We start from the raw sequence: 17,428 nt of genomic DNA, 5'->3' as shown, positions 1-17,428 counted from the left end.
TTTTAAATTGCAACATAATTAAAATACATAGTGACGTACATATATTTGTAAGGAACTTCATATATTTTTATTATTCTACGTAGAATGCAGTATCCTTCTTTAACAATTGCGCATTTTCGAAATAAATAACTTAAGTTTCTACTCACGTTAGCTGCAATAGCAAATTTCTTCTCGTATAATGCATATTTTAGCAAAAGTACAGAAAGGATAAACGCAAAACCGTATGCTCCAGCGGTTATAGCTTGTTGTTGTAATTTCATTTTTGTATTTTTAAAATAAATAGCACTACTTGAAAGAACTTTAGAAAATACTTTGCGCCACTCTATCGAAGCTTTGGTGGCAAAATGAAACTCCAGATGATCCGTCTTCTCCTTATACAGTTTCATACGATATATCCGATACTATTTACGGTGTATATAAGCACAAGAGATGTAGTAAATTTTCGGCTATTAGTTAGTATAGCAATACTTATTAACTTTGGTGACTTGAAGATATTATAATTTTGGTGTGCGATTTTCCAACTGATTTTCAATGTTTTCAGATACGTTGGACAACGTTTCACAACGTGAGTAGAAAGCAATATGATGAGAAGTTGCGATCTGAGAGAAAGTAAACCTGAATGTATAGTACCGTTCAGGGGTCTGGTTCTCCTTCAACGATGCATAGAAGAGAGAGTGTCCCCTCTCTTTTCGCAAGCCGCCTGCTCTTCTCGCAGCCTCAACCTTGACGTTTATTTACGTTTTCGCTATACATAGTTTATTTTACTATTTTTGCATTTTTTACACATCGAACACCTGCTGAACTTTTTTTATGGCTGCTTCTCAAGAACCTACATCAAATAGTTAAATTTCTGGCATTAATTTAGACCATTATGAAAGGAATCAATGAACAAATTTTAAAAAATTACATAGTGGATAATTTGATTTCGCATTGTGAAAATTAAAAATTTACTCATGTATGTATATATTGCATTCGAGTATGTACATGTCCATAGATAAATACATAACAAATAATTAAAGCTCAAAGTATATAAAAATAGATCATTCAACAGCTATAAATTACTCATCAAGAGTCTTCGTTTCTTCGGGTTCTTTTTTGTAGTAATTCTTTAAGTAGTCCAGAAAGTTGTCAAACAATGTGAAAATAACAAATACGGAAAGAACCATTCTGAAAAAAAAATAATAATTAGAAAAGTTTATTGATATTAACAAAAAGAAATTGTAAAGAAGATATTTTTATTATTATTTACAGGACTGTAAAGTAGTAAAACATGATGAGCGCATAAATTATGAGGATCCTGCCAACGCTGTACCAGCCCATTAGCGCAAAAATTAATCCACAAGCAAAGGATATTGTCTCCTTGTACAATATATCCTTTTCCGTAAGAGTAGCCCGATGAAATTGCTCCCGTATGCATGCAACGCCAAGGAGGAGCAAAACCTGTACAAAAAATATATTTTTTAAATATGCGATTCAATATTAGAAATTGTAGAAATTGCTTATCTTTTTGACATATATATCGTTAAGATTATCAGTTATAATTCAACAGAGTTAAGCGTAAATGTGCAGGCATCGTATTAAAGATAATGATATCAAGTGTGTGTAAGTATGTATATATGCGCTTGTACATACGTATAAATAAAGTTTATATATTGTTGTTTACTAACGTAAAATACAATTTGCAATACAATTTGGCGATCTAAAAAGTAGTAGTATATTTGACTTTTTAAACGCTTTTTACTTACATTGCCCAAATCAAGAAGATTTTTATCAAACAAAACAAACAAAATAAGTGCGGCACTTTCTTGAAGCCGGAAACTCTCTTCTTTTAACAGGAATAAACGGACGTAGGTTACGCCTGCAACTAAAAATAGCTGCAAACGTAGAAAAACATTTCATATTACTTTATCAGCGCAAAATTTGGCCATGTTTGAACATAAAACATGCATATTTTATTATAAATAAATAATAAGTATTTAAATATTTATGAATTTTAAAAATCATCAATTTTTGAAATTAAAAAATTAAGATTGTATGCTGTTAATAGAGACGTCGATAATGCAGGAATCTTTACGTATTTTTATATTCTACGTTGCATTCTTGAAAGATATAAATTAAGTTTTTACTCACGTTAGCAATAGTAAATCCGTTATCATATAACACATATTTTAGCAAAAGTCCAGAAAGAAGATACGCAAAAGCGTATGCTCCAGCAGTTAAAGATTTTTCGTGGTTTAATTCCATTGTTAGATTACAAGACTAGATAACACCGTTTAAATTCAATTTAAAAAAAAAACAGTGTATGCCACTATATCGTTGCTTTGGTGACAGAATGAAACTCTAGATTATCTTCTCGTCCCTGTTCTCATTAGGTTTCATACAATATTATCTTTCCCACGTGTTATATCTTATCTACGAGCACAAAAGATTTCTGGCTGTTAGTAGGTATTAATACTGTTGATTCGACGACTTAAAGCTCAGTTTAATTTTGGCGTGCTTTTTCAAGGAGATTTTCAATTTTTCTGCATACTTTGCACAACAATTTATAACCTTAGTAGTGAGCAATATAAGAAGTTACGATTTAGGCGGGAGCACACAGTACCGTTAGCGCTCATTGTGAATATATAGGATGACCAATCAGACATGAGTCTTCGCGATGTAAAGCGTGGGTTTGTTCTGTATTAGAGTAGTTTAAACCTACAGACTTTACTGCGTTTTGCGAGGAAAATTTAAAATGTGATAGGACATTTATAGATAATAACTTAACTCACACACAAATATACATCGTACATTCTAAATAAATGAAAAATAAACATTGAAATGATTAATTAAGGATCTATAAACTAGTTTTAAAGCATAAATCAATCGAATTCCTTTGTAAAAATGCAATTTTTTAATTCTTTTTCTACGTATTTTATGACGGTCTTCACCGACATGAAGTTTCTTTAGTATACACGATCTGTACACACAGCGCACATGTACAACAATAATTAATAAAATTCTAGTGTCTAGGTATCGAAAAATGTTACTAAATACTATCTTTGAATATCGCATTAGCAGTCTGCTTTTGTGTGATTTGTGTGCTCGCTTTGAACTCTTAAAGCCTTTGTATAAAGCTCCAAACTAGTCACAGCAGCCAAAACTCTAAAGAGACTCTCCATCAGTCTGCCGAAAGTTTCGGACATGTCATCTTCGCTCCTTGTTACTACAAAAATATCTGAAACCACGAGTAAATATAAATAATTATTTTTCTATAGTCAAGAAAAAACAAATCTTATGTCAATTTGAAGTATACAAATAGTCTTATCGGCCGTTACTTACCGGCTCTGTCTTGACCTAGGTGCCTGCAAAACATATTGACGGCGGTAGTTACGTCGTCATCGTCATGGAAGGGGTCGCCGGTCCATTGGGCTCTGTGTACTCTTACTATCTCCAGGGCAGCTGTCCATTTGGCAGCCTTTAATAATTCTGCCACTCTCGTTAATGCCTCGTTCCCATTGCTACTGTTTCCAGCCTATATTTAATAACACGCATAGTTATTTTTATTTATCAACTAATAATTACAATTCACTTAAATTACTCAGTAATAATACCTCTGGTTGAGGACTTGGACTTGGAGTTGGTGTGCCTCTTTCGCTCTCACCGCTATCAATCTCGATCGAACGGGCCAGCGACTGTCGCATACTCGCAATCTCTGCAGACATGTCCTGGAGGCTGGCTTGTGAATTTTTGGCGGCACTGGTTAAAGCGCATAGCATTTTGTTAGAGGCCTCGATAAGCAATAACAGCTGGAAGTGAAGCTTGTAAAGAGCACGTCCGAGATCCAGCAGCATCTCTTCGAGACCGCTCTCTGTGTGCGAGTGTGCTTCACCAAGGGATTGCAGTTTGTTAGCTGTTTTTACAGCCTCTAAACACTAAAAGACATTTTTGTTTCGATTTTTAAGCTTTACCATTGTTGAATTGTATTATGAAAACCAAGGTGCAGTAATCTATTATTACCTCGGAAGCATGGTCCTTTCTGTCTAAGAAAGTTTCAAGGTGTTCTTGCATCTCAAGTAATCCAAATCTTAGTGTTTCGTGAAGCCTCTGATTTGCGAATACCGACGAAGCAAACCATACGATCGGTGGTTCGCCTTTTGAGCCTAATAATTCAGCATGACTAGATAAGTGCGATGCCAGTTGTGCAGAGGCAGCGCTCCCGTTATTCAGCAATGAACCAGCCTCTCGGGTAAGATTCACGGATTTCCCACAAACGTCCTACAAATTAAACCAGACTGAATTAGACTTTCTTTCTTAAATAAAATAAGTTTAATCAAAGCTGCATTTAGTTTACTTACTCTTAAAATTTTACTAAGAAGTTGAAAGACATCCAAAGGGTTGCAGGGAGTCTGTGCGATCAAATTCTGAATCTGTTGCCGCCAAATTTCTTCGGCATCATCACGGACTACCTGCCTAAAAGGCATTAAAGCCGACAGATTCGGTGAAGCGTTACACGGTGTCACGTCACCAAGATCCCCAGCACTCGAGCCACTTTCGAAATAAAAGAAAATATTTATAAATGAAGTTTAGTTGTGAATAGATATATTAAGCGATGGACGCAGAAAAATCTTACGATGTATCAGATCTGGTTGAGGAATCGTGTCGACTTCGACTTGGTATCAATGACAAAGAAGATGGAGGAAAAATACCAGGTATGCTGTTAGCCTCTTGACCTGTTCCAGATCCACCAGGGACTTCATCCAGTGGAGATTCAGAACCGATTTCATCGTCCGATGACTCCTCAGCAACTCCACGCTATCATAATTTAATAAATAACTCGTAAAATGCCATTAATTGTAAATGAATTTGAATTGTAGATATTTTCGATTCTTACTCGAATAGACTGTTTACTCGATGAAACCGTTTTTTCACTAAGACTTTCTTCAAACGTTCGTAAACTTGGCTCCCGTTCCTCTCCTTCACTAAGAGGACGACGTCTGACACCCCAATTGAAGTTATCTGTACTTTCACCCTAAAATAATAAGGAAAGTTATACTAAAATTTTAAAGTGACGTTAAACCGCTAGAAGAGAAATCAAAGCTTCGAAACAACAAACAATACCTCAACGCTTTCGCTCTCATACTCTAAAAAGTCAAAGTCTTTAAAGACGCCAAATTGTTCATCATCTCGGCGGGATCCTCCGCTTAGATCATTGTTAGCGCCAGAAACTTCTTCGGTTGACGAGGCCATGGATGATTGTCTTTCCATCAAATCAGAACTCTGACTAAATATCACCTGCACAAAAATAACGAAATTGTATAATCGGCAACATTCTGGATTTAAACACATTAGGTAAATATTTTCGACAATAAATGTTAGAAGCATACGAAACATCGCTGATGCAACGTCAACGTTATAATATGCTGATTAATAAACATTATAAGTATTATGTAAGGGTTTTATAGTGAATAGATGCGGTCTGAATATATTTAGTTTCTATCTAGTTCTTGGTGAGAATTTAAAAAAATCGATAGTTTGTTGTGAAATATAAAATATAGCAATATATCGAGACCAATTATAAAAAAAAAATCGTGACCCTACGTGATGTTCGACTTGAACAATAAATACATGACATAGCCGATGTTATGTGATATCCATTAGAAGCGTGAAACAATTTCGTCTAAAAGACTGGTGCTATTAGTGGCTTTGTATGTAAAGTGAATGTGCGACACTTTATCTTGTTTTCTCTTTTAGAAGATCTATTTACCTTACTATACAATGTCATTGAACTAATGTGTTCATCCTAAAAATGAGGAGATAAGGATTGTCAATGGTGAATATTGCTTATTGATTTGTCACATTGATAGCACGTGATTTTTAAAATGAGATTGAGGAAAACATTATGATTCTTTTAAGTCTAATGATTAAATGTTGTCTATTAACATAACTTACAGATGGACTCTTTGGCAATCCAACTCGCTGGCCACAAGTTGTCAGCAGATTTACCAAACATTCTCTTACACGACCCTAAGAAAATAATCGTATTTAGTTTTTTTTTCTTATCATCAATGTGAGAATAGTCATTGGTTTACGCAAGAAATCTTGTTACTAACCTGTGACATCCACGGCCTTTTCCAACCAGATGCAGGTCCATTATCCGCTGGCGACAACGATATAGATCTTCGGGGTGAATTTGTATTTTTCTCTTCATTAACTTGTCGTATAAGCCAACGTTTTCCTATCACAGGAGTTTGCGACAAATCATACGTGAAATCCATGGTTCTACCTATTTATAAAAAAATATATCTTTTTGTAAAAATTCCATGCTTACAACATTTTATATATTTACGTACTTTTTTTACAAAACTAAATGCTTATATCTACTTGAAATAAAGGTATTAAATTAGCATTCCAAGAACTCGAAATAAAAGGAACAAAATATAAAGCATCAGGGATGGCAATAATAATTGACCGCAGAAAATTAGCAAAATAACAATCTTGTTTATTCAATGATACATCTATAATCTAGCATTGTTATTTTTATCGCAACCTGCAATTTACGTGTCATCCGTTTGATAAAAATGCAGTCCATGCGACGTTGAAAACAAAAAGACTTTATATTACAAAAACGTAAAATGCAACGATATACACTGCTGTATTCATTCGAAAACGTGGCGAGTGACAGTCAAATATGCGATACGGTCTCGGAACAAAGGTGCAGTCAGTCGCGACGTCTGCTAGTAATGAGCACAGCTAGACGAGATAATACAATACAGAAAAATAATACTTACCAGGTAATTCTTTTTTAGTGAATATTTCGTTGTCGTTAAAGCTAGGATGAGGTGATGATATCGATGGTTCCCATGATGGGGCGTGAACTGTAGTTGGTGGTGCCACTAATGTTGAAGATCGAGTGACCACTAGTTTCAATATTTTTAAAGCCTCTTTCCAGTGAGGACCCTGAGTAAGGAATTGTTTATGATTAACAAAAATGGCATGAGTGATTTTTACATTTTTAAGAATTGAATTGTTATTAAAAGAAGGCGCGTGCTTGAATTTAAATGAATTATACGCATCTGAACAACAGAAATTTCATTTTTGAACAGCATGTGTTACCAATCTAATGGAGTTTTAGCGACTGCTAGACGTATACTAGTATAAACAAACTTTTAAAAAATTTACTCAATAATGCAAAAAGCAAAAAAGAAATTGAAAAAGATATTCAAGAGAAATAAAAAAATTTACCTCAACGTATTTTGAAATGACACGTAGTAAATCTATGTTGGTAGGCTGTGCCGCCTGAGATGAAATATCGATGTAATGCAACATGCAGTGGATAATGCTGAGTACGGGTAGCGCCACATTGGCTGGCCCTTTTTCTAGGACCTCGACTAAAAAGGCCAGCATGTTGAAGCTTAGATGCGCGTACGTATCGTAAAGATACTTGACCACACATTTGGTCCACTGAAAACTCTCCTTGCTGAAGGTGCGGCGGCTGTACAGCGTCATGACTGTACCCAGGTTTTCTAATTTTTTGCCCTTTTCTGCGCTTACCTGTAAGATATAACCGATGATATTGAGTTGATAGATTAGTAACAATAAGCAAACGAAGCAGTGAATGTAGAGTATTTTTTCCATAAAGGTTTCAATTTTTTATGTACAATATATTACATGAATTTTTATTCGTTTGTTTATACAATGTACATTTTAATTAAAACGAATAAAATTCAATCACATAAGAAAAAATCAATTGCGATTTGAAAAACAAGTGAATTGATGAATTTGAAACGCGCAGTTCAATGTCGACTAAACTTTTTGCCAATTAGAGCACGCTCCGTTGCGGCAAAGAATTTGGAATTGGATCTCGATCACTTTGCTGCTACGTTTCAATTGCATGTTACAAATCCTTGTTATTTGAGGCTTGCAGCATCAAGCTGCTCGTTAATTAAAAAGGTAATATCTCGCTGATTAATAACTATGAGTTTTTTTTTGTAATATAATCCGCATACGAAATTAAAAATTGTTTGATGAAAACTATTTTCATTTAGTAAATTTATAAAATCAATTTGACTTTTTAAATACGCGAGGACGAATGAATTCGCAGTACTAAAAATGGATAAAATTTAATTTGAATAATCCATCAGTAACCCAATAACTATGAATTAAAAATGAAAAATTAATGAAAAGGTAATTAAAAATTGTTTATTAAATTGATCATAAGAATTTGTGTAACCTGGGCAATATTTTCGGCGCTTCTAATGCAAAGCTCGTTGGCATCTTCATAATTCAACAGCATATAGGGCAGCAGGGACACAACGTTCATCGGAAAGGCCAGGCTTTGCGTCGGATCGACAACTGGCAGGTCCAACAACAAGGTAAACTGTGACAAAAGTGTTACTACCGACTCATAGGTGTTTGGACTCGTACAACCCTTGAAATGAAGAAAAAATACTTATTCATTGAATTCACATTTCGTATAAGCACGTGAATTAGAAAAGTTTTATATAACTGATAGTCAAAAACTACAGCCTCATTCACAGCCAAAAAAAGTATTATATTTAAATTGATATACGCAAGAAAACTTCCATCAAATAATACCTTTAGCAGAAGCGCATGCACACCCGGGAATGAGCTCCACCTGAGCTGTTGCTGCAATTTTTCGACCTTGTCCCGGGCATCGGGCCGATCAAGCGGTAGTCTGTGCAAAACCCGATCGAGTAATCTCAGCGCCAGTAGAAACTCGTGCTCGTAGTCGGATTCAAGCAGTGAAACGGACAGCCAAAAAAGCTGCGCAAGGATCGTCATCTTGTCGTCTTGTGTTGCCGAGTCGCCTAATAGCTTTAACGATTGAGCCGAGCGCGAACGCGAAAGGTTTGAGTTGCTGTATTTGGCGCCGCCCGCACGACATTCCAATTCTGTACAAAAAATTGTTAAATCGCTAGATTTTTTTTATCACACATACGAGTAGATTAATATAGTATATTACGATACGTGTGACCTAAGTAGCCGATTATTGCACGGTGTATATTAGCGCCCGAGCGCAGCGAGGGTGATAAAACGCCGTGAACTAATGGGCTGCTTAATTCACAAGTATCGTATACAATTTTATAGCACACCTGCTTAAATCCGCCAAGTCACGGATAGGCGTGACTTAAACGCGGATTTAAGCCACATTGTGCTATAAAAAAATATACGTGAATTAAATATAATGAAAAATAAAACCTTATTACTTGCGATAAAAACCCGTAATTATAAAGATATTTTTCACGATATCAAATCAATCGCCCATTACTTAATGCACCTACCTTTCGCCTCGCTAACCGCAGCATTAGCCGCAGCTGCCGATTTCCTCATGGAATAGCTAACGGAATAACTCGTACTCCGCATGTGTCCCTGCTGATTGAGATGGGAGAACATCTGCGGACCCTGGGGATAGTATCCCGTTGCCCCTGCAGAGCACCTCTTAGCTAGGCACGAGGCAGCCTCCTTGTTGTTAAGGTTTGGCGTCGATTTGAAGATCTCCTTCATAAAGTCTAGCGGCCTAAAGTCCGATTCAAGCGTGTCGACCGCAGCCTCCAACGTCAGTAGCAGCTCCGTTACGTAACCCTGTTTTGCATGATACACAACCCAAGTGAATTTACATAATGGATTTTGGCTGTTTTTGGTTTTTGGCAGATGATAGGCCAAATAAAAATTATAAGATTCTCTGAGTTACGATCAGTTATCGAACGAGGCGAGAGTGTTAGGGATCAGAGGATTGAACAGGACTAATCGATGATTTGCTACGAGTTTTCTTGCTATGGAAAGTTGGAGTTGTATGTAGTGGAGAAAAATGTTTGGTTTACCTGCATATCTTCCCCTTGTTCGGCAACAGTCTCCACGAGCCTCGATAATATGTCGGACAACATGCGTGAGGTAATAGGTATCCTAAGCGCTCTGAAGACCTGTAGTGATCTGCCAGCGTAGTGTCGTGAGGAACAGGATAATCCAAGCTGCAGAGCTGTCTGAGCCCAGCGCTGGCTGACCAAAGCGTGGGGTAGCGACTCGCGAAAGACGCGCAACACGTGCCGTAGTAGAATTGTCAGCTGCTCGGCGCTACGCACCCACCAGACTTTTGCTGTCATGTCCTCATAGTTCCAGAGAGGCTGGTTTGTTCTAGAAATAATAATGTTATTTTTTTAACTTAACAATTACAAATACTTATATGAAGCGATCAAAATAATTGAATGGTTCATAATATTTTATCGATGTTTGTGATCATAGCTTAATTTTATTTGGTTTTATCGCACGGAGGTACTTTATATATAATTACTGACATAATTAATTGCATATGTGCCATTTTACGAATATATATTGACTATAATTTTGAAAAAACATTTACTTATAACATCAATATTTACACTAGACGGAGAGCGCAATTGACAATATTGGAATATTAATAATAGTGGCGTTTGATAAATTAGGTCATATAATGTAAAGCGAAGAATCAATGTAAAATTCACATATTAAGAGGATATCGGAGCCAAAGCTTCGCAAATCTGCCACTACTTATTGGTATTTTGAATGCCAATGTTTTTGAAGTTTTATTTCAAAAGTTATATGTAGAGTAGAAACGGGCATCATCATTCCTAGTAAATCATTATTAATGTAATACTATTAATAATATTATAGTAAAAATCTTCAATATTTACTTAATAAGACTATTGATCTAGGAAATATAAAAATATAGTACGATGTAATTTATTGATGCATTCAATTAAGAGATATATACTAAAAAAAATTACCTCGATGCAAGGAAATTAATCAAAGATTTGATTACATCCTGAATAGGCATGTTGGGTCCAGGCTGAGGGCCGGGCCAGTTCACTCCATCTTCAGGAGTGACGATGACTGGTGGCACGACATTCGTTGTTGTTCTTGTACCTGCAGTCCAGTTAGCTTGACACGAGGAATCTGTTAAATTAGAAGTACATATTTTTCATAAATAGTATAATATATGGTACGATCTAGGAAAAAAAAATTGGTAAACTGAAATTTGATTAATTCGTACGTCGGGGGGCGTAGCTCAGATGGTAGAGCGCTCGCTTAGCATGCGAGAGGTACCGGGATCGATACCCGGCGCCTCCAAGTTACTTTTTGCTGGTCAGATCACGTTAAATTTTCATATGTACGATAAATCAGATACAGCCATATTCAATGGCAGAAGATTAGTTACGTAAAATGACTGAAATAAGTGATATGCCTAGTTGGTACATAAATCTCCATCGCACGATATAGTTTCAGAGGCCAACTACTGGAAGCACATAATACATTTGCCGGTAACCCTGATTGCAATGCTCAAGCGACGCAGTTATTATCACAATTGACTTTAATACTTTAATTAAGTACAAAAAATGCCCTGTTTTTAACATTTTATTTGACTAACAAACTTTTCGGTCCTGATGCTTTCTGAAATGTATCGACTACCATTTTAACAAACCTCATCAATTTAAATTTTATTTTACAAAGACACGTAGATTATATTAAAAACAAAATAAATTTTGCTTTTCATAAACACGAGTAAGTTATTTCTATAACTTGAATTCATTAAAATATGATTTTCAATCAATTAGTTGAATAAGTAATTGATCTAAGTTAAAAAATATTGACAGTATTTCTTGCACTACTCAATGACAAGTCTTGTGGCCAAGTATAGCAAGTGGCATAAATTTTCATCTTACGACGAGATACGCGCCTTTCACTGAAAATTGTCAACAATGATCAGTGAAAAATCACATCAGCTGTTCATGTTCTATATATACACACACACATATATATATATATATATAACATGTAGGGGGCGTAGCTCAGATGGTAGAGCGCTCGCTTAGCATGCGAGAGGTACCGGGATCGATACCCGGCGCCTCCAAATTTTCTTTTTTTTTGCAAATTTATAATCATGTTATTTATTATAAATATAAAAGTTATTCATGAAAACCGAAAAAAAACATCAATTTATAAAAATATATTTGTTATATAGATAAATCTTTTAGTTGAACAAACCTAGTATTTTTTATTTCGTTTTTAACCCATATCAATAAGTTTATACTTCGATAACTAATACCGAGAAATACTGATAAATGACGCACATAGGAAGTGCGTATTTCTAATGGAGCGATCTGCTTTAAATTCAAGCGTGTTTTCGCACATGTGTGCCCCGACGCCAGTAAAACGTTTATATGGACTAGGCTAGGCGAGAAAATATCCAGTAAAAATAAGGAACTACGCTCCGTCAAGGTGGCTTTACATACCATTACTAAGTTTGCCCTAAGCTCATTTAAGATAGTAGATTCTTGTGAGTTATTCTATTTTTGTGGTATGAATGACTGGAGTATTACTGATTTATATTATATTATAAAAGATACGTGATTTCGAATATGCCTTGCAAGCAATCGTATGATATATTAATTTGAATTGTTAATAATGTGTACCAAACGTAAAAACATCATAATTACAAGTGCTTGTGTAAATTTTGACAAAATTAATATCAGTTTATCAATAATAGCATTCTATATAGCATAATACTGATATCAATAATGTGAGTTTCTGCGGTTTTAATAATTAGTTGGATATACTTCAAGACTACTATATTTTAAAGACAATTATGATTCATTTCAAAATTGGTGGCAAAGGAGAAAACGCAAGTGACTTCTAACTAGTTCCAACCTTATTCACCGATACTGTCACCAGTTCAATTAATCAAAACAAATTTTCAAAACTCACCATACGAATAGACAGCTGCGGTATTTCTGCTCTCGTCTCCAAGGCTGGGTGCAACATGCCTGATAGTCGCGGGTGGAGTTGTACCTGTCGCGTTGACGGGCGAGTGCACAGGGCTGGCATTGTTAGACGAGGATGACTGCGATGACGAAAGGGTTGGCGACGACGAGCTCTGTTGTTGCTGCTGCTGTTGCTCACCGGCAGGTGGAAGAGGCGGTGGTGGTGGTATAGGTAGTGGTGGCGGTGGAGGTGGCGATGACGGTGGTGTGTTTGGTTGGAGAGGAGGCGGCGAATGACTCTGTGGCGATGCTTGGCCCGCCGGTACCACAATACTGAGAAAATCATTAAAATATGTTACCTTTGTGATTGCAATTCCTGACATTGTGACATTATTTAAAATGCAAAATCGAAATTCAATTGAGATGTCAAGCTGAACTTTGAACTTTATAATTGTTACTATCCGAATTACGATAAACTAACCAAGATCAAAAGAGATTTCGAAATTTACTAAATAACCCAGGATCATCTCAAAACTAGCTCAACGCTTCGCTCATGAGAGCAATTGTTGGAAAACAATGAAAACTTATGTTCTATTATTGTTATCTCGTTTTTATTTTACAAGTAGAATGTACACTCTGTGGATCAGAGATTTCGCTGAAATTATGCGTCTTGCTTGTTAGTTTAATTGAGATATTGAATATACGATACGATTAAATATTTGTTATTTGTGATGTTAAATCGTGGAAAGTACTTTAGTTCTTGCTGACAACTACATAGCCAATCGATAATAAGACAAAATAACATGCGTATAAGTTGTACACGATTAAAAACCACAATAACTCACCCAACGTTAAGCTGTGCGAACGCAGCCGGCGGTGGCCCATACAGATAGCTATCGAACTCAGGATCGACCTCCGTAAAGTTGTGTTCTACCACGGGCAACGGCGGTGTCGACAACCCCAGACCCAGCAGATCCGTCTTAGTAGCCAAAAGAACTCGGGCGACGCCTAGGTGATCTCTGTGATCACCCAGCACGACGAGCATGTTGAGCAGCAACAAGCGGCAGTGGTCGCGCACTAGAGGCCTCGAGTGATCCAAACCCAGAAAGACGATGTGTAGCATCAGCGGTACGTGGATGGCCCAGTCGAGCTGAATACCATCGACTACTACATCGGTCAACAGCATCACCGCAATGTTACACCTACGCAGATGAAATGCGAGAAAATGACAATCAAGGTCTATACGTTTTACGAGCGAGAAAGCGCATCGCAACTGTTTAACTTGTTTTCATTTACGAGGGGGTTTTTCTAGAGCTGTGCGCGCAATAGCGCCAGCGATTTTCATGGGCTAGCCGTAAATTCTGTTGACGTCGTTTTGCCGAACAGTTTATTTGTGTCCATAGAAATAGACGGGATTAGAGTTGTAAGGAAACGATGCTGCGTAATAACTATAGTCCAATTTTACATTGAGCAGTTAATACATTTAAAGTGAGATCAAGTCATTCTTACCGATGAAAGCCGCTGATGGGTTGCGAACTGTCCGGTAAGTACTCTGTTAGTGGTGCGAAGTAGCCACCGTATTCAGGCATAGGCAGAGGATGCGGCTGAGGCACATCGAGCTTCTCACCGCCGCTCGGCGCAGTTGGTCTACCGTTAAACACCACAGGCACGTTGCGTATGTAGTAGGCGTCCTCGGACATCAGCTGAAAGTCAAAGTACTGTAAAAAAAAGAAAACAAGCGAAAAGCCGAGGTGAAACATCTAGGTGTGATGGTGACGGTGAGATTGATGTAAAAGAAACGGAAGAAAAAATAATAAATAACACATGTATATGCGGTGATGGTGCGCTATAAGTCTGCATGCACTTGCTTTCCGTGAGCTAGTTGCGTGCTCCGAGACGGATGCCGCTGTGCTTTGCTGAGACTTACCTCTGCCTCGGTCAGAGGAGTCGATAAATCGTCAGCGAGCAGAGGACCACCGGAAGTCGCCCGAGACTTGTCTGACCGACCACACGGGAAACCGGCCAGGGCGCGAAGAGCGGAGTCCGATTTGGAGCAGCTGCAACAGCGGAGAAGTTTGTGTTATTTTATATTCATGCGCCTAAATATTGATACGCATACATTCAGTTATTGCTATTTTTAAAAAAACTTGTATACTTTTAACATTAATAATCAAACTTAACCAATAGAAGTATTTCATTAAAGATTTACAAAGGGAAATATTTGATGAAAATCTGATGAAAACCATGAAATTTGATCAGTATAACGATCACTTTACTAGTTGACATGAGATAGTACATTACAATACGTGTGACTTAAATGGTTCTTCTTTTGTAAAACTGAACCATTTAAGTCAAGAGTATCGTATACAATTTTATAGCACAGACTGCTAAAATCCGCAAGTTTCACCTATTCGTGACTAAAGTAGTCCCTATTTGCACCGTGAGGTTGCATAAACACAGTGCAAAAAAGGACTACTTTAGTCACAGATAGGCGTGACTTAACAGTGGATTTTAGCCACACTGTGCTATAATAGTACATTACGATACGTGTGACTTAAATGGTTCTTTTTTACACGGCACAGTTAGCACCCGAGCGTAGCCTACACACACACACGAATTAAAAAAGTATAACTTCGGCTGAACCTATCATAATTAACAATGGCCATTATATTATGGGTATAGCTCACCCAGTCTTGATGGGATCCTCTCCGGAGTGTCTCTTGGTGTGTATCGTGCCTTTCTCGACTCCGAGGTCCTTGCTGGGATTACCCGGATCGGCTGCAGGGGCGTCGCTGTGAGACGAAGCCTTGCGCATGCTAGTCAGTCTGTAGAATGGAGGCGTCTCCGTGCGCTCGATCAAACAGTTGAGGGTCTCAACAGTCTGCAATTCCGTCATCATCTCGTCCACTAGACGGTCCGGCCGAGCGCGCGCCAGGTACAGCACTACTCGTTTTGCCTGCGAGATTTAATATATGTATTGTTTACACTATGTTATTATTTATGACTTTAATGAAAATCACAACGACAAGATCCAAAGGCAAAATTATTTATGCTTCTGCAGGTATACGTGATTATGAGCGCATTCCGCTTCGTGTAATTAAATTCTAGCCAGCGGTAAACTAATTGTGGAAAGTACGCCAGAAGCGAAAATAGCTCAGCGACTGAGTATGTAAAAGCAGAAAACCGCTTGATAAATTACGAGCGAATCAACCATATTTTTACGGTTATGGTGCCAACCAATTCCTTAGAAATATTTGCAGAACAACAGGCAGTGCATGTGCAGTGTACTCTTTAGCGGACTCTTTATTACTATTGGGATCGAATGATTTTTCTGCAGTATAACAAGAGCTTTTGATTAATTTGCATGAAATCGAGGCATACAACTAAAGTTTCGACACCCTTGAATATTGCGTTTCGATAAATGAAAATTGTTAGAACTCGATCTTGTTCTATTTCAAGCGAAAACTATTTCATGGATGAAAAATTTGCAAAATGAAGACATTGTGTATGTTATCAGTTATTCTTCGCTGCAATTTAATTTGAGACTCGCTCGCTACTCTCGCGTAACTATAACTTTGTACTTATTATTACATCAGCTACTGTTCGCAACAGATTGTATTCATCTAACTGAATCAATGTATCGTATATATACGATATCGTGTATTATTACAAAAAAAAGTAAACTCAGAGTCTTTCTAAAGACAACCGCAATCAGATATCGTTTTGAGAAGCTTCGCTTTTCTGTAGTACGTACACCTATCTATAAGCCACCGTCTTACATACCTGAAATCCAGGCTAACCGAACGTCACCTCCTCAAACTGAGATAAAGATATCATTGCCGTAAACATTTACCTACACGCGTTAGGAGCAATGATTGCTTCTATATTACATACAAAATATTGCGGCAAATATCTGTATGTTAATAGTTAACATATGAATTTCATGGCTATCGTGCGTAGTGTTGCGTGCAGATGGCGTTTCTCTCGTACCGCCTAACCTCAAAATCCGTCATCCTCTTTCATACAAAAAATATTCTCGAGGGTTTATTTATCATGAATAATCAATAAATCATTAATAATAGAACAAAAGCAACTGAATATACCTAAGGAAGCATGCAAAGTGCCTTTGGAATGATATAATGTCAAAATTCAAAATTTTGACTTTCATCAGCTTTTTGGGTCTAAATACCAGATGTGACAGTTTTAGAAATTAAATAATAAGTGTGATTCCAACTGATTCAGCAGCCTCTGGCATTTCCAAAAAGGTATATGTCAACTAGTTTATCACTATTAGTTCAAAAGTTATTGGAAAAATTCAAATCTGAAAAATGAATGATTACGATATGATGTTTAACACACTACTGAATTTTTCCAATAACTTTTGAACGAATAGTGATAAACTAGTTAATATATACCTTTTTGGAAATCCCAGAGGCTGCTGAATCAGTTTAAATCACACTAATTATTGTATCTCTAGTACTATCAGATCTGGTATTTAGACCCAAAAGGCAGATGAAAGACAAAATTTTTAATTTTGACATTATATCACTCTAAAGTTACTCAGCATTAATAAAATTCATACAAGTGTGTTTTCTAATAATTTTTATCTGATTACTTCGAAATGTCTATGAAAAATCGTAAGGGGCAGTCATATGCTAACTATTAACATACAGCTATTTGACATATAACAT

At 36.8% G+C, this 17,428-nt stretch overlaps 1 protein-coding gene and 2 non-coding genes across 15 annotated transcripts in view; 2 read left to right on the top strand and 1 right to left on the bottom strand.

Annotated features, from left to right (window-relative positions):
• Positions 1-17,428, bottom strand: part of LOC100122115 (protein furry) — a 70,156-nt gene that overhangs the window by 3,586 nt on the left and 49,142 nt on the right. For 10 of the 13 annotated variants that reach the window (XM_016988757.3, XM_016988751.3, XM_008219088.3 and 7 more), the window contains 22 exons: positions 15,425-15,693; positions 14,665-14,794; positions 14,247-14,455; positions 13,583-13,939; positions 12,742-13,070; positions 10,764-10,932; positions 9,825-10,134; positions 9,285-9,585; positions 8,578-8,894; positions 8,213-8,410; positions 7,225-7,533; positions 6,771-6,939; positions 6,093-6,265; positions 5,932-6,006; positions 5,101-5,274; positions 4,874-5,011; positions 4,613-4,794; positions 4,338-4,530; positions 4,000-4,257; positions 3,594-3,914; positions 3,322-3,514; positions 2,871-3,217 (listed from right to left, as the gene is read on the bottom strand). In XM_016988757.3, the coding sequence (XP_016844246.1) occupies positions 3,054-3,217; positions 3,322-3,514; positions 3,594-3,914; positions 4,000-4,257; positions 4,338-4,530; positions 4,613-4,794; positions 4,874-5,011; positions 5,101-5,274; positions 5,932-6,006; positions 6,093-6,265; positions 6,771-6,939; positions 7,225-7,533; positions 8,213-8,410; positions 8,578-8,894; positions 9,285-9,585; positions 9,825-10,134; positions 10,764-10,932; positions 12,742-13,070; positions 13,583-13,939; positions 14,247-14,455; positions 14,665-14,794; positions 15,425-15,693 (4,938 nt within the window). In that variant the 3' untranslated portion in view covers positions 2,871-3,053. Of the gene's footprint in view, positions 1-146; positions 1,168-1,249; positions 1,441-1,745; positions 1,875-2,130; positions 3,218-3,321; positions 3,515-3,593; positions 3,915-3,999; positions 4,258-4,337; positions 4,531-4,612; positions 4,795-4,873; positions 5,012-5,100; positions 5,275-5,931; positions 6,007-6,092; positions 6,266-6,460; positions 6,530-6,770; positions 6,940-7,224; positions 7,534-8,212; positions 8,411-8,577; positions 8,895-9,284; positions 9,586-9,824; positions 10,135-10,763; positions 10,933-12,741; positions 13,071-13,582; positions 13,940-14,246; positions 14,456-14,664; positions 14,795-15,424; positions 15,694-17,428 lie in introns of those variants that run through there. The other 3 variants (XR_004344523.1, XM_016988754.3, XM_016988765.3) reach the window with 3 other exon arrangements.
• TRNAA-AGC lies at positions 11,034-11,106 on the top strand. Its single transcript has one exon. It is a non-coding gene; the product is annotated as a tRNA-Ala (tRNA).
• TRNAA-AGC lies at positions 11,815-11,887 on the top strand. Its single transcript has one exon. It is a non-coding gene; the product is annotated as a tRNA-Ala (tRNA).

Source organism: Nasonia vitripennis, chromosome 1 (genome assembly GCF_009193385.2).
Source record: "Nasonia vitripennis strain AsymCx chromosome 1, Nvit_psr_1.1, whole genome shotgun sequence".
NCBI lineage: Eukaryota > Metazoa > Arthropoda > Insecta > Hymenoptera > Pteromalidae > Nasonia > Nasonia vitripennis.
The sequence above is the reverse complement of the archived record's forward strand: the minus strand, read 5'-3'. Positions and strand labels throughout refer to the sequence as shown.